At 35.6% G+C, this 22,004-nt stretch overlaps 3 protein-coding genes across 4 annotated transcripts; 2 read left to right on the plus strand and 1 right to left on the minus strand.

Moving 5' to 3' along the window:
* Positions 1-425: 425 nt before the first annotated feature.
* On the minus strand, positions 426-6,039 carry LOC147408922 (uncharacterized). Its single transcript, XM_086423708.1, has 8 exons — positions 5,880-6,039; positions 5,059-5,137; positions 2,179-2,232; positions 1,966-2,057; positions 1,710-1,823; positions 987-1,054; positions 813-924; positions 426-729 (listed from the first exon to the last, which is right to left on the minus strand). The coding sequence occupies exons 1-8, from the start codon at positions 5,931-5,933 to the stop codon at positions 634-636; spliced, it is 669 nt and encodes a 222-aa protein (XP_086279834.1). The 5' UTR covers positions 5,934-6,039; the 3' UTR covers positions 426-633.
* Positions 6,040-9,018: 2,979 nt separating this feature from the next.
* Positions 9,019-13,361, plus strand: LOC147408923 (plasma membrane fusion protein). The gene is made up of 6 exons (XM_086423750.1): positions 9,019-9,307; positions 9,383-9,490; positions 9,580-9,710; positions 11,483-11,583; positions 12,067-12,126; positions 13,113-13,361. Exons 1-6 carry the CDS (start codon positions 9,094-9,096, stop codon positions 13,195-13,197), a joined length of 699 nt encoding a protein of 232 aa, XP_086279876.1. The 5' UTR covers positions 9,019-9,093; the 3' UTR covers positions 13,198-13,361.
* A 2,096-nt stretch (positions 13,362-15,457) lies between these two features.
* Positions 15,458-21,905, plus strand: LOC147408924 (S-adenosyl-L-methionine-dependent methyltransferases superfamily protein). 2 transcript variants are annotated; one of them, XM_086423725.1, is made up of 9 exons: positions 15,458-15,597; positions 15,928-16,858; positions 16,958-17,107; positions 17,573-17,843; positions 17,975-18,067; positions 19,709-19,883; positions 20,189-20,431; positions 20,608-20,802; positions 21,480-21,905. In XM_086423725.1, exons 2-9 carry the CDS (start codon positions 16,013-16,015, stop codon positions 21,676-21,678), a joined length of 2,172 nt encoding a protein of 723 aa, XP_086279851.1. In that variant the 5' UTR covers positions 15,458-15,597; positions 15,928-16,012; the 3' UTR covers positions 21,679-21,905. The 2 variants fall into 2 exon arrangements, with proteins under 2 accessions (XP_086279851.1, XP_086279846.1); XM_086423720.1 differs by having other exon boundaries at positions 15,482-16,858.
* The last annotated feature ends 99 nt before the right edge of the window (positions 21,906-22,004 follow it).

Genomic DNA, 22,004 nt, shown 5'->3' on the forward strand with positions numbered 1-22,004 from the left:
ATTACCTTAAGATTGTATTTCATGACTTTCTGATATAGTTGCGGAAGTAGAAGATAATAGAATTTTGGATAAAACAAATCAAGGGTTTTAAGGCAAGGCTGAAAATAATGAATTGAAGATAAGATTGCATAGATTAAATATAATTTACCATAAAAGTAGAAGACTGTATGAAAATGAAAAAAAAAACAGAGAAAAATCGTGGATCTTGACTAGAGGTAGAAGAAAAAATCAGGCATTCAAATCGTTTTTTATCAGTATAGGAGTACACTGTAAATCACAACCCACATATCTCCTCTCACATCCTCCACGATCTCTAATTAACACAGCACAGCTTGGAGTGGTAGTATCACCAATGTTGCCTAACTTGGAAGGCGAGAGGTCTAATCCATTTAACAAGAATACAGCATTCGATTGGGATCTTAAAATAACAGCAAATCCTTAAGATGGATTCATATTGCAAATCCTCTGATCATTAAGAACTATTGGTTGATGAGATCTTAAAAAAATTGCAAAAAGGGAAAAATAAATCAGCATCAGCGACAAAATAAGAATTCTTGGAAGTGCCCAAACAGATCTCTTCTTTATTATTACACTCTCAAGTTAACTGATGCCAATGGATAAACATCAGGGTGATTAACGGTATAAGCTCTCGGATCTGAGGTTCTCTGCAATCTCGGTTTCCCATCTATCCCCATTCTCGAGCAGTTTCTCCTTGTCATACAATAGTTCCTGCAAGAGTGCAAGGACTTACCGATCATTTTATTATTGATGACAATGTCATTCTATTTAAAGCTCTTGTTGAGGAAATTTACCTCGTGAGTTTCCGTGGCAAATTCAAAGTTAGGTCCTTCGACAATAGCATCAACCGGGCATGCCTCTTGGCAGAATCCACAGTATATGCACTTAGTCATGTCGATGTCGTACCTGAAAAACCAAACATGAGAAAGAAAAGGAGAAGATTGCAAAGGCAAAGCAAAACACAGTACCTGGTTGTCCTACGGCTTCCATCTTCTCGTTCCTCAGCTTCAATTGTGATTGCTTGTGCCGGGCATATCTGGTAACAAAACCAAAAGCCCAAAAAATAAAAATAAAAGAGTTGTAAGGGGCTTCTTCTACCCACTTAATTTTAGTCCAAATCTCTTAACAAGCACCTCAGAGAGCAAAAGTTAAAACAAAAAACTTCAATTTGTGGATTATTAGTTGTTGATTTATGTAAAGATGAATCACACAAGTAGACATCCCATACGGGTCATGTGTACCACCACAAAATGAACTCATAAAATAATAACCATGAGACAGGTTAAGAGGTTGTGCATGAGACACGCTGCGCAAGTTTTAAGAGAGAACCTTTGTTCACCTTCTCTACATTTGCATTTATTTATAGAATCCTGACAATAATATGAAACCCATAGCTAAAATTTTGAACCGTTACAAACAAGTAATTTATATATCAATATCATTGGTAGCATGTATACCACTGAGTTATATTATTCATGGTAGCCCACATGCATGCCTATGTCAGCAGATAATCTTGAATCTATTCTTGGGTAATGATTCACACAGGGGTCCTATCTGGTACAAAATCACTAAAAGAAGACACCTTTTAGGTGCCCAGGCAGAAAGGCAGATAATGGCACCCATAGTCTGTTTTTTGCAATTCATGTATGGTGTTGATGGTAAAAAAGTAATAGGGGAATATGAATTCTCACCGCTTCACATAGTTTACATGCAATACAGCGCTCCTCTCCAGTTGGATAACGCCTGAGAGCATGTTCTCCGCGAAAACGAGGGCTCAACGGCCCCTTCTCAAATGGATAATTGATCTGTGTAAAAATCAGTAAAACTCTTGTGATTCGAGATCATCCGTCAATGCAAGTACGTGAATAATCTCTTCATAGAAGAATTTTACTAAAGAGGATAAATCATAATCCAAATGCAAGTACATGAGTATAGGAAGACACTTACAGTAACTTTTTTTTCAAAGAAGTATTTCAGTGTCAGCATCAGACCCCGTACCATTTCAGTCAAAAACAATGTATTTATGCTTTGCTCGAACACTGCAAATCCACCATGCATCATGCTTCCATTTTGAAGAATGTGAAGCAAAACATAAAAAAAGAAAACAACTAATCCAATTGCAACATGGTTGGTTTCAAACAAGTAAATAGAGAAAATTACCAGAACTCCAGTCCTTCGAGATTTCCCTCGCAAGCTGCTCTCTTTCCTCATCCTCTACAGTTTGCAGAAGAGAGGACAGGTGAATAAACGATATAACATAAACCATGAAAATATTTGCTTTTGCAAGAAGTCCACTATTAGCAAAAGAACAAGCAAAAGTCTGCAACATCCATCCTCTACATGGGTAGTCAAGCCTTGATAAAGTGTGAAAACAAGTTTAGGAGAGCTTTCTTGTAAGAAAGAAAGAAAAAGAATAATTCAGGACAGTGCCAAAGAATCTTTGCCAATCCTTGCACATAAATCCTGATTCATTTTTTCAAGCTCATGCTAGGATGTGAGACTAGGATTTACACAGAATGGAAAGGTAGAACTCCAAATAGTTGTTGCTGCGCTAAGGCGATGATGATTACGACATACTTTCTAAGGTCATTGAGCTTTTTTACCACATTAGCCCATATCCATGTCCAACAACAACATAGTGTTTTTTAACAACCTAAATCATAGGTTTGAATCCTACAATTTCAATCAAATCTTGACCCAAACAATCTGAATCATAGGTTTGAATAATTTTAACATAGTTACAATTTTAAATTTCATGTTAACTGTGCACCTTATTTCTTGTACGCTAGTGAATTTTAATTGCAAATTGTTCCAGACCTAGCCTCTTCAAGCATAGAGCTTGCGCAGCAAGTGAGCTAACACCTTGATGTATCTCAAGTCAGCCTTCCCCAATGAATCCAACGAGTTCCACACGCCTTGAGGAACTTATTGAAGTGAACACTCAAGGAACTAATAAGAAAGGAACTTTCATTCCTTACTAATCAGATGGGATTGATAGAACTCTCGCCCTTATATGACTAGGGACCCTTATACGACTAGGGAAGTTCAAATCAACAGTTAAGACTGTCCCAACAGATACAAAACTTTCTCGAAAACTCAACCTTTATGTACACATTCTAGACACTTGCTGGGTCCAATCTGCAATTATCTCGAGATTGCTCCATGACCATTACTTATATGTACAAGTCATGGTAACTTGAAGAATCGCCTAGATTTTTAAAATCCTTCCACACTACTCTATATTTCTAGCATATTCTAGAGTTTTCCAGGCCAAGACCTTTTAGAATCCCCTAGCTTGGCTAGGAAGTGCAGACTACTACATATACATTTTTTTTTTTCGAATATAAATATATTAGAAAAGAAAGTCAGAAGTCAAGAAACCTACCTACAAGAGAGGCACACTGTCAAAGCAAAGAAACAAGTTAAGCAAATTAATCATGCTGCTTACAAACAGATTCCCAGCTGAACATGAAATCCTCAAAGAAGAGTCTCTTGAAACGCTTAAACTACACCAATAAAATAACATGCCTAAAAAAGATATGATCACTTCCTAGAGAGAATTCTCCTTTCCTTAAAAAATAATTTATTCCTCTCCTTCTAGATTGCCCAAAAAAATAGCAAAAGAAGTTGAACTCCAAATAATCCTTTCTCTTGAAACGAAAGGTGACTGCCAACATTGAAACAAGGCCAGTATAGGAAAAAAAAAGCACCAACATAAATTGAAAAAGGAAAGGAAGAGGAACCAGATTGAAGCAACAAAAGAGCAATGGATGAGCAGGTTAAACACATTATCTCCACTCTCCCTAGACAAATAACAGAAATCCACAGAGAGAATAACACTAGACCTCCTGTGGTCCAAATTCAAACTTGTGTCCATGACAGATATCCTGATAAAAAACGCTATTTGTAAAGGGACAGTTAGGCCCCTCACTGTAATAGACGGAACTCAAGGGGATAGGAAACAAGAAACTATGATGGGGACATCAGGCCCATGGGCCAATTTTAATTAGGTTTTTTTAATGTTTTCTATTTAGTTTTTAGTGGTCCACGACTCCACACTTTTTATGTTGGGTAGAGCGTTGTTTTAATTTTATTATTTATGTACTACCCTTAGATGGCCGATGATTGGATTAGGAGAGAATCTTACATTGGGTTCTCTTTAGTAGTTTCTCTTCGTGAAAATTAGAAAAAAGCAAACAGAGACAAGTTTTCACTATTACTTCAAATTACAATGTACTAGCACTGCTGCCTAAACAAATCAAAATCATGCACAAATGAGTAAATATTGTCAACTTTTACTTATAAAAAAATATATTATCAAGATGACGTAAGCAAATATTATGGGAACATCACTCCTCAAAACGATAGAAATGAGCAACCGAATACATTTTTTATAAGTATCAAGCTCATCATATACTTCCAGTATGGCTAGTTAAAAAGTAAATCTACTCATTGCACTTAACTCAAGCGAATGCGTCTTTGGTGTTAATATTTCCTAGTTCATGGTTGAATGAAAACCTCCATTTACAGTTGCACATCGAACTATACTTTACTCATTAAATTTGAGAACATCTCAGTATGCAGCCTCTAGGAAAAGACAATATGGGAATACATTCTCAAACAAAGGTAGAGGTCTTTGGAAGTTTCTCTCATTTGAAGTGTGCTGATCCATATGGAAGAAAGAAACATAAAAATTTGAGTTGTGATTTTCTGAATCGAGTATTTTCACTCGGTCTGATGTGGCAAGGGCACAAAACCGTTGGTCGGTTTCTCCGGGATGCTTCAGGATACACAACAAACCAATCAACAGTTCTGTGCCCTTGCCACATCAGACCGAGTGATAATACTGAGTCAGAAAATCATTAGCCTAAAGATTTTTCACAATAAAGAGGAAAGCTTCAAAACCATTGTTCTTGAGAACAAATCCCTTTTTTGGCAGCGATCATGTTTATAGACACACGCGTGCTAGCACAAGCATCCAAAACCTAGGATTATGATTTGGAACAAAGATGCTAAAGATTAATGAACAACAATGCAAACCTTTTTTGGTAGAGAATGAGCGTGGACTGAATTGTAAACCATGATGAGGAGAGTCTAGCAGAATTTTTCCTGCTCCAGCCTACAGACAAGAAACAATTTAAAATGCATAACTAACAGGCAAATTCCATAACAAAGAAATTTCAAAAAATAAAATTAATAAAATAAAAAAGCAAAATGTTGGAAGCCCTTATACTGTGAAATCTTTGAGTGATGGGAATATTTACGATAATCTAATTCTGAAACTGGGCCCCCGATTAGACAGAGCAATCCAAAAACTATCTTAGAAATGCAGGTCAAAACGAAAATAACACAATAGTCACGTAAACCAAAAAATTCTTCCCATCTGAGAAGCACAGTTGGGGAAAGAGTATCCATGGACTCCTATAAAGCAAATATTACAGCAAATTTAAGAAACTAAACAAAAATTTACGACAAGGCAATTAAATTCTTAAAATCTTCGTACCCTAAACTTGGGAGAATTAAGTTAGTAATTCTTTCTGGGCATTAGTAAAATGCGATTTAAAATAAGTTTCTCGGATTTTAAGATAAAAACGACTGAAGTTGTGAGTTCAGATCTAAATTCACGTAGAAACAAGGTTTTTCAGCAAACGATCTATGGTTTTGAGAAGTTGATGAGAGGTGTGAACTCGAATTCAAACCAACAAAGAAACTAGGGTTTTTTAAGCAACCGATATAGTGTTTAGAGATGTACAATGCTTCAAATACAGATGGAACAATAAAATAAAATAAAAATCTAGAGTTTTCAAAGATCTGCCAGAGATGAAATCGATATTAAGTGAGAAATGAGAAAACGATCTTACCAGCTGTCGTGCACGAAGAGCGAGGATCGACTTTCGAGCTAAGAGGGCGGCCATGGGAGGAGAAGAAGATAGAGAGAGGTATTATTATCTCTGTGATTCTTCGCGATTAAGAGGTGCTTCCAGCCTTCCACCGCTCCAGGGTAATGGTATGTGATGGGCCAGCAAGGAAGGGAAATACTAACTATGTGTACAAATTGTATATGGTTACTGAAATTTTGGACACCAACCCCAAGATTTCAATGTATCTCGAGGACCTGAGTCTCTACAATTACACCGGCCGAAAAGGTCACGTGAGGTTTTTTCAATTTTTTTTTTTTTTTTTTTTAATGAGTAAGCCGGACTTAACCCAAGACCTCAATATTGATTCAACCCAACTGAGGTATGGATCTAAGCCCTTGGTTATGAGTAAGGTTGTGTTTGGTAACACTTCCAAATTCCGAAGTCGGGAAATTAGATTTTAAATTTTAGAAGTTTCATTCAGCGTCCCTCCATTGTTGATTCAAAACTTTTGAATTTTATTCTAAAGTCTGAAATCTAAAACGAAACAAACGAAAATACAGTTTCTGAAATTTGAATTTTAAGAGTCAACCACCTCCATTCACACTTCAGAAGTGTTACCAAACACACATTAAGAACATTCATATATTTTAATGTAAAATTTTGCACTATTATACACACCTTTTTTCGATATTTTGTGAAGATCCAATATAGTGTTGAATTCTCCTTTTTCGAAAATGACAAATTCAAAGATTAGTTGGCAATGTTTATGAGTGATCAATGACACTATATAGTTGATTTCAAATCCTTATCCCTGTTGAATTAGTTTAATTGGTAAAGTTCTTGAGCAATGATACTAAAGATTTAATACAATTCTCACCCTTATTGAGTTAGTCTCATTAAAAATATTTATCCAACGGCAACACAAAAAATTATAATAAGCCAACTAGCTTAGTTGGTTGAATAATGATTTTATAACGCCTCCCTCTGCCACACGCCCTCGGTGTGGCATGTGCTAGAACCATAGATTTCTCTCCTCGGAATACACAATTGCATGTATTTATGGAGATGTGCAGTTTTGTATCTCAAGGGGAAAAATCTATGGTTCTAACCCATGCCACATCAAAAGGGCGTATGGGGGCATAAAAAAATCCCGACTCCAGTTGATTGTATGGGTTGAGTTATGATATCATGGATATGGGTTTAATTCTTGTCTCCATTGAGTTATTGATAGCTTTGAAAGTAGGCTTACTCAATGGCAACACAAAATTTTTTGAAGGTGTCAACTTAGTTTGGGGTGTGATTGTATTTAATTCTTGCCCTCGTTGAGTTAATGATTTCATTAAATAATATATTTGCTTGATGGCAACTTGAAAAATTCAAAAGTAACGAAAAGTGGCGAAATCACCATATTTATTGAGTCATGAATTTGCTATTGTTAAATAAATAAAATTATTACTCTATAAAAACAATAACTTTGCCATTTAAAAAAATAACGTGTTTATCATTATATAAATCTTGGTGAAATACTTAAAATACATAAATAATAATGACAAAATAAATATTTGGTATAAAAATTACACCTAAATATGGGAAGTGATGAGTGTCATTCTCTATCCACTCTCCATCAAGTTGGAGATTTGGAAGGAAAAATGTTTTGAAACTTCTAACCCATGTTTGGCAAACTTTAGGGCTGCTGAACCGCTCCCTAAAATAGGGATATTTTATTAAGTTGCCTTAAAAAATTAGGGGTAATTTAGCATATAGTTGGAGATTTGTAAGGAAAAAAAATAAGGATATTTTATTAAGTTGCTTCGAAAAATTTGGCAGTAGTTTCCCACACACCAAAAGCCACACCCTCGTTTAATTTAGTCAATATTAGAGATATCCTCGTTTGTATTCAAATAGAACATGCCCCGCTTGACTAAGGTTTTTGCTTGGGAGACTGACTTTAAAAAAAAGGACTTGAATGCCATTGTCTTCAACCTCAACAAAAATCCTTCAATTTTCTTTCAGGAAAATCTTTCATTTTCACCTTAATGAACCTCATCTCCAACCCATTTCTTCAATGAATTGTAAAAAAATTCTTGAATTTTTTGTCCAAAAGTCTCTACTTATCTTTCAAGAATATTGTATATTTTTCGTAGAGTTTGAAGGTTGAAGGAGATAGAATCTTAGGATTGGGGAAAAAAGGTAAAAAAATCTTTAATCTCCATGCTATTGAACTCTAAGGTTAACTATTTCTTGTTTATTCAAAACTCTTATGGATATCGTGTAGAAACTCTTGATTTTTCAATTCAAAAATACATTAATCTTCCAATTCTCCAAATATCTAATATAATAACCTTTAACCTTCAAGTTATTAAACCTTAGAATCAATTATTTATTACAAATTCAATATCATCTCTAGTGGATTGCACGTATCATTGTTTTTTTTCCCCAAAATTTCTTCAATCATAAGAAAAGTCATAACCTATCTTTCCATCTTGAAGGTCAAGGAAGATAAGATCTTACACTTAAAAAAAAAATGATTAAACAACTTAAAATTTTGAAGATAACTGATTTTGGTACGAAAATAGGTCAAGGGTTGATGGCAATGGCATTTAGATCATTTCTATTGGTTTTGTTTTTGTCGAGAAAACATAAGTCAAGGTCAGGGGGTACGTCATTAGTTTGAAAACATCGGGGTATCTCTAACATTGACCGTATCATAGGGAGTGTGTTTAAATCAGCAATTATTTATCAAATAATTTTATCTTCACCTATTCAACGCATGGTTTTTAAACTTGGTTTCACGTCTCGTCTTGTTCATGCTTGATACGGAATTGTCTCAGATGAGTCAACTCATCTTGTTCGACAGTGAGATAATGGTTTTAAATAATTTAAAAAATCTAAAAATTCTCTTCTATCTTGTCTCAATTAAGAAGAGGAAAATGAAGTTTTTTTAATCAAACCCATTTATGCTTGATATTGAGTTGAGAGTGAAAATGATAGGTTTTAGAGATGAAAAATATCCCAAACGAGATTTTCGACATGTCTCACGAGATTCCGCAAAACATAATACCGAGATGACTCTGAAGATACGACTCAGACGAGTTTTGAAACCACGATTCAACGTGTTTGCATTGTATAATCCCTATTCTCGAATCAGAGATCAAACTCTCAATTCTCAAAGAAAAAGGGTGGAAAGTGGAAAGAAATAGGATTAATCTCCACTATGACACCCACAACTGGAGGAGCCCGCCTTATCTCCTCCGCCCTTTCTGGACCTCCTCCGCCAAAGCCGACCCAAACTGCCCTTCCACCAGAGAAACAACATCTTCTTAAATTTCGAACTCTCTCTCGTCGAAATGTCGTTCTACTCTCTCTTCTCTCACTCGTCCCCTCCATCTCTCAACCCTCTCCAGCCACCGCATTCTCCATAGGCATCTGTACGTCTCTCTCTGTGTCTATAAATCCTAATTCACCAAATGGATTATTTATTTATTTATTTATTTCTTCTTCAGCAGGACCTAAGGACTGGTTGAGAGAGCAAAAGAAGAAAGCTTCGAAGTTCCTCTTAGCTCCCATCGATGCCTCTCGTAATAGCCTTCGCACCGCTTATCTCCTCCTAAGTACAAAAAATTTCCCTCCTTTCCCCCCATTTTTTAAAAAAAAGTTTCGAATCAGTGTTTTTGAGATTAATTCAAGCAGATTTTGACAGATACAAGCGATTCCGATTATCCAAGCAAGGATTTAGGTGAAGTTCAGAGACTTCTGAGATCTGCTGCAAGGGATTGCATTCCGCAGCAGCGAGATTCTTTCGTTTCGTTTCAATCTAGCACTGGAGTAGAGGTTTGGCTTGTTTCTGTTAAAAAAACATATCTTGAAAATAAAGAAGAAAATTGCTGTAAGGCACGTAGTAATCCACGTTGTCTTATAGACAACAGATGCCTTGAAAATAAAGAAGAAAATTGCTCTGAGGCACGTAATAATCTAGGTTGTTTTATAGACAACAGACGCCCCCACTCTGATTGAACACGAAGCTGTAGATGGGTTGCTGGCGAACTTGTCTTCAGGATACAACAGAACCCGGTTCTATACCAACTTTATATTTCCTCAAAATTTGCACTATTTTGAGAAAATCTGTCACATAATATCTGGATACATGAATGCCATTTTTGTAGAAAGTTAGAATTAAAATTATTTTTATTATATTATTTTTTAACAGAATTGATCTCTATAAATAGAAAACAATTTCAAAAGTCACATTTATTCGTAAATGGATTAAAAAACTCAATAGGTATGAAACCCACTGGAACTACTAGGCACCTATTCGGATTAGAGAGTGTGTTAGGCACTCTGTGGGCCCCTTCGCATCTTTCGGGTCAGTTTTGGAGCCTATCCAAATTTGGACGGCTCTCCTTTTTAATTCCTCTCTCTTTCTTTCCTTTATATATATATATATATATATAAGAAAGAAGGTCTTTGGAATGAAGAAAGAGTTGAGAATAAGTTCTTATTTATAGGTTTAAAAGTCCCTCTCTTTGAGGAGCTCTCAAAGAGAGTCTTTGGAATGAAGAAAGAGTTGAGAATAAGTTCTTATTTGTAGGTTTAAAAGTCCCTCCAAAAAATTTAGAAAACAATGTAGGATTTACAAATTATTTGAAAAAAAAATAGCCAAAAAATACTTTTACAATCTTCAATCCATGTGAAAAGATATCAACCAATAGAAATGCTCTAAATAAAAAATACTTACTTTTACTTAACAAAAAAGTACACCAATCATAAAGTAACTTTCAAATATCATTTTAAAACAAACTAAATTAATTTTATTTGAATCAATTCTAAATAAATATTAATTAGCATTTATTTTAACACTTTCATATTGAACACTTTTTTTTCCCACTAGATCCGTACTTGCCAATGTTGTTATGATCTTAAAGTGTTAAGTTCAGATCAATAGTAATGTTTCATGAATTTGTTTCGTGGCCGAAAACATGTCATCAAGAATAAGTTTCCCTACACTGATTGATTCATGGTTCTAAATCTAGTCCGAGACCATGACGACTCGTCCAATTGGTCTCGATATCGTCCACCAACGAGACAAATTGACAAGTTGTCTCAAACCTAATGTGTCTCTCAAAAGTCAGTCGATTGTGTCATTGTTGAACAAGACAATTCAAATAAATTGGACAACTCGTCTGAGACAGCTCGGTCTCATTCATGGATGAGACCTCAAAACGAGGTTTAAAACCATGGATTGAGCTGCCATGTAGAATATAGAATTGGTTCAAATTTTAAAATATTAGAACATATTGGGATGAATTTGCTTCGGAAATGTATCAGTTTTCTCCTAATTGAAACATTTCCTTGAGATGATGTTTTTAAATCTTAAAATAGAATTGCAAGTAAATTTCCTGACACTAGATTGATCTGTCATGTAGAATATAGAATTGGTTCCAATTTCAGAATATTGGTATGTATCTGCCAATGAATTTGTTTTGGAAATGTATCAGTTTTCTCCTAATAAAAAAATTGCCTCAAGGTAATATTTTAAAATCTTAATATAAATGCATTTTTTTACTGCCTAAAGTATCTAGTAAACTAATTTATATAATGTGCAGGTTTGTACATTCCGTTTGATCGTGAATAATGCATCTTCATTACTTGACAATAAAGATCCCGTAAAGTTGGAAACCGAAGCTATTCTAGGTGATCTTGTAAGGTAGGCCTTTTGTTATCCTTCATTATTATCTATATGTATTTCCCGAGTTATTTAGTAAGTTACGATACTCTATGAAGTTGATTTCTTGTTCAATGGTGTTGCCATTCTAGATTCAAGGTGCAATTTGATGGTATGTTACATTTTTGTATAGTCTTATGTATGTGTTTTTGCAAAGGAGACCAAAAGCATATCTTGCCCCGCTCCCAAATTCTAACATGCATGAATTTTGTCAAATACATACATTGAATATAAATTTACTTTGAAACAAAAATATTTTTAAAACGAATCTACGACTACAATTAAGAAATTGGAAGTTCTTTCTCTCTTGTAGATGCTTGTATCTTCTCATGAACTGATATAAGTAATACAATATAACTTGTGTCTACATTGGTATTCTACCATTCTTTATGGAGAATTGTATCTCCAAACCATATTTTAGTTATTTTCATCTTTCTATTAATATGACTCTTTTCACAAATGCAGATCTTTCACCTCCCTTGATGGCATGGCTAAAGATGCTGATCTTCAACTTGCCTCTAGTAGGTATGTCACTTTGTGGTAATAATATCATTATTATTTCATTCTCACATATAAAAAAGGTTATGGTAACAATTTCATTCTTCTTGAAGTTATACAATTTTTTCCATTATTAAATAGAGCTTTCCAATTAAGGCACTTCGGACTCAAACTCTGATGGGTTAAAATGATCAATGTCCCCCTCACTAGCACCTGCAGCTGCGCATCATTATCTTTATACACGAGTGTGATATCATGGAGATAGGAAGGTGATATGATCAATGATTATCATTATTATTTTGATAGGTAAATGCAATTGTGTTAATCTTTGTCAGGGTGAGCAAATAAGAAGTACAAATAAGAAAAAGCAAAGAAGAGCCCAAAAAACCTGATACAAACTACAAACCCAGTCCCATCTCCCCAATGAGAATTTATCTGTATAATTCAGTGGCTTCTTGGAGAATTTATCTGTTTGTCTTTGTTAGATTTTATTTCGAAGTAAGATCATATCATAGATTCTTCAGATATTGATTATTGCAAGCACTTCATATGATACTATTTTCAAATGTCATATAACACATAAAAGTGAATGGCTGAAATATTTGATTTTTTCTAACAAATTTATCAATGACAGGGTTCCTTTGAGATTGATGCCACTTGCCATATTTTAAATATGATATTTCAGCATTTGAATGTCTTAGTGAGGTGCATGATAATATTTCTTTACGCGTCATGATTTATCTGATTTGATTTTTGTTAATCATTGATGTAGCTAACTTTTTTATTGAAATCATATTTTGAACCGAGTCCCCTTGAACCCATACTTCTTCATCTATCAATGTATAGCCAAACCAAGTGAATAAATCTGCAAATTCCTTGACGCTGGGAGGCCTTAGAGGATTCATAGTTATCTTGTAGATTTAGGGGAGTTAGATAACAAAGCTAACTTTTGCCATTATTTCGCCTCCACCTTGCATGGTTCTTACTTATTTTCCCCGTCTCCTCCACTGCAGACTAAAGGTGGCAAATGCGCTTATGGATACCATATCCTCACTTGACAAGTTTGAGCAGGGTATCAAGGATTGTCTTGAGCTCTGACTGTTACCCTTTTCTTCATGTAAAGAACTATTCTGTTACACATCACATCATGCTTGGAAGGAATTCAGATGCTATCTGTATTATGTAATGAAAGATGCTTGAAGTGAAGTTCTTGTACCAACATGAGCCTTCTTGTATTGACACACTATTCTTTTCCCTGTGAATACACATGTAAAGGTCTGCTATAGAGCCTTTTCTTCTAAAAAATTGCTTTAAATTCTGTAGTTCACGTGCAATTCTTGTACCATAGCAGTTCAAAAAGAATTCAGCATCGGTTACTCATTGATCTCTCTTGCATGGTTTTTCTTATTCCATTGAGTTCTAATTTTTTTTCTCGTATCGTGGCTTTCGTGATACAGTCATAGGAAACCCCCTATATTCAATATCATTAACGAACTTAATGTGACATTTTGTGGATGTTCTTATACTTCAAATGCATCGATTACTCTGAAAATGCTTAAAATTTTTACACCTGTATGAATTGTTAGCTTCCTATTAATGATTTGAGTTTAAATGATCATTTAAGATTTATCATTATGTGAATTTGTATATGAGGGTGTTCCCTCATCCGAGATGTTTGGACTTACTAGTCAAGTTGTGGAGCTTGTTAAATAGATGTGGGGGATTGTGAATGAGCTCGAAATTGGCTTCTGGACGTCCAGTCTCTCTAAATTTAACATCAAGGCGTAGAGAGGGCATGAGATGATCAGGTGAATCGTATAGGAAGACCGTATGGATCAAAGCACAAGTTGGCAGCTATGACTTTCATAAATTGGAGTGAGGAAATAAACGAATTTCCATTCCCCAGGAAATACTGAAGTAATATTGAAATTGACATCGTTTGAGACATTGTTGACATGAATGTGTGTATAGATCATAGATGCTTTTCATCAAGATACAAGTGAGAAGCATCTATGGTTTTGTGCACACCAATGCCCAAACTATGTCAATTTCAATGTTACTCCAATACGACTCTTTTGTGTCTTTTTCCCTGGAATTGACACAGATTTCTGAAACTTCTTGAGCTATTAGATTCTACCTTGTTACTGTAGATTGTAGACAGGTCAAAATATGGTATAATCAGATATTTTAAAAATTATATAAATGTGGAGGATATTTCTCATACAAGCAACACGTGACAATCTCAAGGAATTATAGCTGAAGAATTGAATTACATGATAACCTAACCGATCATCTAAGTTACCAGGGAAGTCGATTTACCAAACTTCAATGGTGTGGAGTTTGGTACAAATCCTCTAAAGTATGGAATATGGAGTGTAACTGTTTTTGAGGAAATCAAGATGAATCTCTAAACGGGCGTAACCGCTCAAATGAGAATCATGGAGGAAATTCAGGAAAATCTAAGGGAAGAAATCTCTATAAATATAAAAGTACAACATGCCAAAAAAAAATGCAATTTCCTCTCTGAAAATATATTACACTATTTGAGTTGGAAATTCTGACTTAAGTTTTAGAGTGGTATTGTTGCAGGTCTCTCCACTAGGAGCATAAAAAGGGAATTCTCCATTAGGAGCATAAAAAAAGAGACCTCTTTTGTCAGAGAGGATTACAAGGTAAAGTAAATTTTTGCATATACAATAAACATAATTTTAAATAATCATCTTTATTGATTATAGAGTTTGATAAAGAATCACTCAACTCTGACCAAGGTAGAGGTGGTCACCAACTCAAATCTGAAAAAAAAAGATTTATTATATATGATTTGGTAATTAATAGATTGAAACAAAATCGATGATTAAATTGAAACATTTTCAAAAAATATTCAATGCTTGATCGTTGCAATTAAAATATTCAAAAAAATATGAACTTTAGTCGACACCACCATGAATTCCACCGACAATAATTTTGGAATTTTAGACTTTCGATCCCATTAATTGAGCTATAATTATGACAAATGATTGTAAAGGTACCAAGGAAACGTGAGATTTCCTTAACATACACTCAATAGCTTCTGACCGTCCGATTGAAGACAGCCCATCAAAGTTGCATCGCATAACATCCCGATGATTCCTCATCTTGGTCGTCCAATCACTATGAAAGCTGCATGGGTCAGTGACCTAACCCACCCTTCTCTAATGGCTAAGTGCCACGTTGCTTGACTTTACTTAATCTGAATGTTCTGCACGTGTGTGCGTACTGCGCACCCCTTAACACACCTCTGGATTGCATTTTTAGCTGTTAATTACATGATACCTTTTTTTTTCTTTTTTGAAAGGTATTAATTACATAATACAGACCCGCTGAAAGCGGCAGTTCTCCTGCTTCGCTAGTACCAACTGTTTCGTTTCTCTTACCGAGGACTCCAGGGTAGACTCTTCGTCCACACTGAAAGAAAAAAACAATGGTCAGCTAGAGAATATGATCTGATGGTCTTCAGAGGTATTTTAAATCAATTATTTCAACAAACATAAATACCCACTTCTCTGATTTTGTTCTTCATTTCGTTTCTTAAACTTTCATTTGTTATAACAACAATGAAAAAAGTTGATAACTTGTTGAAACTATAGCTCATTTGCAGCAGTTTTCGACATCTGGGTATTCGAAATTAGCTCCCTTTTAGAGGGGGATCTTGATGGGTTTTTCCTTATTTGGCTTCTATTGATGTTTTCTTCATCTGGGTAGTTGAAATTTCTGCATTTTAGAGGGAAATTTTTGTGGGTTTTTTCGATTTTCTGTTGAAATGTTGTTTTTTTTCCCTTTCTGGTATAGATTTTCTCCAATAGTCTTGTAGAATTTTTCGGGTTTGGGCGTTTGAAAAAAAAAAACATCCTTTGGCCAATTATTGGAATTATAGATGGCTGTATCACGGTTTGGTCGTCATGCCAAACGTCCCTATGGGTTTTGTGTGAAGATGACGGCAATTGCCCTTCTGGGTCTCTGTTTTATCTTTGTGTGGTCGACATTTTCATCTTCTTCGTCCTTTGTAACCTCTCAAAGGAGTAGCTTTAGTGAAATTGCTGAGCCAACCGCTGCTTATGAGAAGGGAAAAGATTCTAGAATCCAGTCTAAGAAGAGACCGAAACCAAAAAATGAAATGCCCAAAGAAGGGAAAGTGGAATCTGATTTGAGAGGAAAAGATAAGAAAAAGGAAGATGGGTCTATATCCTTTAAAGACCGCAACGCTAGCAAGAAGGATAAGGAAGAAGCAACGAATAAGAAAATGGAGGGAATTGATCCGAAACAACGAGAAGTTGTAGCTTCAAACATGACAAGCCAACCAGAGGTATCGGAGGAAGAGGACTCTTCGAAGCAAAATGAAGGAGAAGATGAAGTAGAAGAAGATAAAGAAGAATTAGTGGGTCTTGATGAAGAAACTAATGGAGATGCAGAAGGAGATGGAGATGGAGATGGAGATTTGAATGCTTTGGAAGATGAGAACAATGGATCCAGAACTAATGGAAAGAAGAAAAAGAAGCTCGGGCCACTATTTGATTCAAAAGTTCGTTATAGATGGAAAATGTGTAGTGTAAGAAGCAAGCACAACTATATTCCGTGTCTTGATGTTGAGAGTGCAACTGCAAAGCTGCAAAGCTATAGGCATCACGAGAGGAGTTGCCCCAAAACACCTCCTATGTGCTTAGTTCCACTTCCCCCCAAGGGGTATGAATCTCTGGTACATTGGCCCGAGAGCAAATCAAAGGTGCATAAGAGGATGAATCCATTTTACTGTTAAATTTCTGTGTCAACGAGCAATTGTACTCTTTATTTTATCTCTTGTTAATAATACGTGGTTTTGCAGATACTTTATAGGAATGTGGAACACCCAAAACTTGGTTCATTCATCAAGACCCGGAGTTGGGTTATTCAGTCTGGAGAATATCTTACTTTCCCTAACAACCAATCTGAGTTCAAGGGGGGAGTTCTTCACTATATGGAATCCATTGAAGAGGTGAACCTTTTGCTTTGGTCGTTAAAACTTTCAAGTCTGATTACTTTGTGCTTCCTTGTTTCTGATTCCTATTCTCCTTGTGGTCTCTTTCTTATTAAGCTCTACCATAAAACTTGAAAAAATACCTCTGAAAAGTTTCCTAATCAACGGCATCAGACTAACACAAGAGTTAATTATCTTTCCGAATAATTCAGTTATGATATGGCACACTTATTGGCAATTTGCAATCTTGGAGTAGACTCAGAAATCCGTCTTCTAAATTTTGTGTTTGATTTATCAAAGTCAGTAAACAACGTGCTTGTCATTGACTCGATCAACTATTTAAAAGTGGACTTTATTGTTTTGACTTGATCAACTGACTCTTAAACAATGTTGTCATACTGCTTGGATTTTCTTTTACGGTGCATTTGAATTTTGTCTCCTTTGTAAGCATATTTTGTTTTGAAATTTGGATGGCCTAAATAGATGGTACCAGATATTGAATGGGGCAAGAACATTCGCATGGTCTTGGATATTGGATGTACAGATTCAAGCTTTGGGGCTGCTCTCCTTGATAAGGAAGTATTGACATTGACGTTAGGATTGAAGGACGACTTGGTGGATCTAGCACAGGTTGCCCTTGAGCGAGGTTTTCCTGCAATAGTTAGCCCTTTTGCAACGAGAAGGCTTCCTTTCCCTAGTGGTGTTTTTGATGCTATTCACTGTGGTGAATGCGACATACACTGGCATTCTAACGGTTTGGCGTTTTCCTTTTTCTCTCCTTCACTCAATCTTTTTTTTTTTCACATTTTCTTATTCTCGATTATGAGTTACATTTTCATTCAATTCCATGCATTTCAAGATGATTTTCTTATTTTTCTTTTAAAGGTGGACAGCTACTTCTGGAGATGAATAGGATTTTGCGGCCTGGAGGATACTTTATTTTGTCTACCAAGCATGATGGCATTGAAGAAGCAGAAGGTGTAGCCTTGTTTGATACTTGAAATGCATGAGCTGCATAACTTCTCAGTGTAAATCATTCTAGTCAACGTTATGTTGTTATATCTTATTCCACTGAAGACTATTTATGTGTTATGGTATCTTTTGCCTACAAATGTCGTTTTTGGACTTTGGTGCCCTAGTTTTCTATTTGGGAAAAGTTGCAATAGCGAATTTCTGATCCTCATATATACTATGGAAGTAGGATTTGACAGTTTTGAGTGTTGATCTTGATTGCTTATGAGTTATCATCATCATCATCATCAAAGCCTTATCTCAAAGATTGTTTGGTCGATTAAAGGAGTTATGTTCCTTCATTCAACTATGTCCATAGCCACGTCAGCTGTTATTGAAAGTGTATTTCGCTTCCACTATCTTGATGTAAATTCTTTTGGGTCTTCTTTTATCTTCTTTAGCACCTTCAACTTGCATATTTTTTTCAAATTGGGGAGGTAATTGGCCTTCGTTTAATGTGCCCAAACCATCTTAATCATCTTTCTTTTAGTTTATCACCTATAGGAGCTACTCTTATATTTTCTCAAATGCATTCATTTTTAATTTTATCTTTTCTCTACTTTTCACCTACCCATCCCAACATCCTCATCTCTACTACACTCAATTTATTTACATGATGCTTCTTGAACGCCCAACATTCAACTTCATGCAACATAATTGGTCTTGCTCTCTTCTTATAAAAAAATTCTTCTAAGTTGATTGGTATGCATTGATCACATAGCATTCCAGAATTGCATCTCCACCTAAAATATCTTGCTCTGATTTTGTGGGCAACATATTCTTCAATTTCTCCATCATTATGTATACCATACTCCTGGTAATGAAAATGGTCACTTTGGCTATTGCCAAATATATGTTATAAAATGGTTAATCATCGTATTGTAATTTTGGCTTTATTACTCACCGTATTATAGCGAGTGATTAGAAAAAGATTTAGAAATGAATCAAAGATTCAATGAGGATATCTGGCTTTTGTGAAAAGGACATTCAGAACATTCATCAAATGAAATGAGAGATGTGTAGGCTAGAGTGGAAGTAGTCCTCGAGATCTCTTGAGTAGGAAGCGGGAAAAAGAACCTCATTAAGATTTCCGTGATTTGAGGGTTTTCTTTCCTCTATCTTGATTTGCATAGAATTTCAAGAATATGATACTAGTTGACCTAGAGAACCCCTCTTTTTTCTTGTATTTTACAAGAGTTTTGAGTTCTTAAGCTGGTGTGTACAAGTTATCTGAACAATCAAGGCAGTTCCACTCATGTGGATTGCCATTTAGGTAGGATATAAACACCAGAAAGACAGATATTCATCTTTTGTCTATGATCCATTCAGGAGGTGGTCCACTTATTGAGTGGCTGGATTGGTTCATCAAGCTGTGTGAACATTCCTGCCTTTATCTTCTTCACCGACAATTTTTTTATTTTTTTTTCTTTTTGTCTTTTATCATTCTTGCCTTTATCATCATCTTATATTCCATATCCCAAATATTGGATAGGAAACTATAAGCCTTCTTTAATTTCAATATCTTAGACGGTTTACACGTATATATTGAATTCTATATTACAATAATCAAAGGCTCTCTTCACATCTTCTTTGACATTATTTTTCCAGCAATGTCAACATTGACAGCATCTATCTGTTGGAATATTCTGGCTCATAAAACTGACGAAATCAATGAAGTGGGTGTCAAAATATATCAGAAGCCAGATTCTAATGATATATACGAATTGAGAAGGAAGAAAACACCTCCTCTATGCAAGGAGCATGATAACCCGGATGCAGCCTGGTAAGTGGGGAAGAGTTTGTTTTACTATGAAGATCTCCTGTTTCCAGTATGACTTCATATAAAATTCTCCAGGTTTATTGAATAGTTTCCGAGTTTAAAATATGCTATTTTTCGTTTTTTATTTTATGATTATCGTGTGAAAATTTTATTAAAACAAAGAATGAAAATATCTTATGAGCTTAAAATCTTTGCACTGTGTTTATGGTCAGGATACCATAGTATCAAATGCATAATTATAGAGTAGCATCCATCATTCCCCTTTCCATTTATGTTAGCTGTTTTAGTGGATTTTAGCATTTTTACAGGCATGTTCCAATGAAAACTTGCTTACATACTATTCCATCTTCCATTGAACAACGCGGGACTGAGTGGCCTGAGGAATGGCCCAAGAGGCTTGATACTTTTCCTGAGTGGTTGAACAATAAGGAGAATTTGATTGCAGACTCTGAGCACTGGAAGGCTATTGTTGACAAATCCTATCTCAATGGGATGGGCATCAATTGGTCAAATGTCAGGAATATAATGGACATGAAAGCCATCTATGGAGGGTATGCTAACAAAACTACTCTATAAATTTGTGTTTCCCTGGAAGTTTTAGAGATAGGTAACTTGTCTTTTTTTTACGAAGTTAGTTTGGGTCATTCTTTTTTTCAACTTCCCATTCAACAGTTGAGCAAAATTACCCAAAAGAAAGAATTTTCTTGACATGGATCTAACCATACAGGTTTGCGGCGGCTCTCACAACACAGAAGGTATGGGTGATGAACGTGGTCCCTGTCCATGCTCCTGATTCTCTTCCCATCATTTATGAACGTGGGCTTCTAGGCGTCTACCATGATTGGTGTGAATCTTTTGGCACTTATCCAAGGAGCTATGACCTTTTGCATGCAGATCATTTGTTCTCACGGCTTAAGAACAGGTTCGAAACAACTGCAAACATCGATTTTGGGTTTAATTTCTATTCAGCTCTTTAGCCTTGCATAAACACAACTTTCCTATGAACTTAGCTGCTCATCCAATCAGTACACATGCACCTCAATCTAGACCCTCGGATCAATTGCACTTAGATGGCCTGTAGCCCATAATTGCTCTGTCCAGATGATCCTAAGCATCCGATTTATGAGCAGTTTTGTTGATCATTGTGGATATATTAAGTAGTGTTCTACATCAAATGATTAATCGGAATGCTTACATCACCTAAATGCTTATGCTTGGGCCATGATCTGCCTTAGAGGCTGCCCATCAATTGGGTGCCTCCCATCAGTGCTCATGTGTGCTAATTGTAGGTAAAGATGGTTTATACAAATAAGACTTAGTGTCTAAAGGTAAGACTTATTGGAAGATGACACCCCATGCACAGTGGGATTGATGCTCGGCATCTCACAAACCCGTTACTCATTTTCCATTCTTGTGGTCTTTGATAAACCAATTATGTGCCTGAGAACCTCACTACTCCACGTGTACATGACGAGTGTCTTAGATGGCAATCTTTTGGGGAAGAAAACGGTGGGTATCTAAATCCTAGTTTCGCAGTTTATATTGTCGATGGATCCAATAATGATGCCTTCAATTGTCCCAACAAAATTGGACTTCCAGGTGTAAGCAACCCGTAGGGATTGTGATTGAGATGGACCGAATACTTCGGCCTGGTGGTTGGGCAATTATACGTGACAAGGTGGAGATACTGGATCCTCTAGAGATGATATTGAAAAGCTTGCATTGGGAGATCAGAATGACATATGCGCAGGACAAGGAGGGTATCATCTGTGCACAGAAAAACACATGGCGACCATGAAGTTGCATGTGCACGTTGGCTGACCGAAATCCCACGCCCACTAAATTGAGAAGACCCAGAATTTGTTTTCGGTGTTTTCTATTTATGTTGCTGAGGTAAATGTTTTTTTGCCATATTACAATTGGAGAACACAAGAGTCTACCTTCCCATTGTCATTCTTATCAGAAATTGATCATTGTTTACCTCTGTGTACATGAATGTGAGTGGCTTTTCTTGTTTTCTCTCCATTTATTTCATTTTTGTTCCCTCAAGTCCTTAGTATTTATTAGAGGATGAATAAAATTAATATCAAATATTCTTATTCATTGAAATTTATATGAGATATA

This window comes from Akebia trifoliata, chromosome 2 (assembly GCF_017979445.1).
Source record: "Akebia trifoliata isolate Shusen 1 chromosome 2, ASM1797944v1, whole genome shotgun sequence".
NCBI lineage: Eukaryota > Viridiplantae > Streptophyta > Magnoliopsida > Ranunculales > Lardizabalaceae > Akebia > Akebia trifoliata.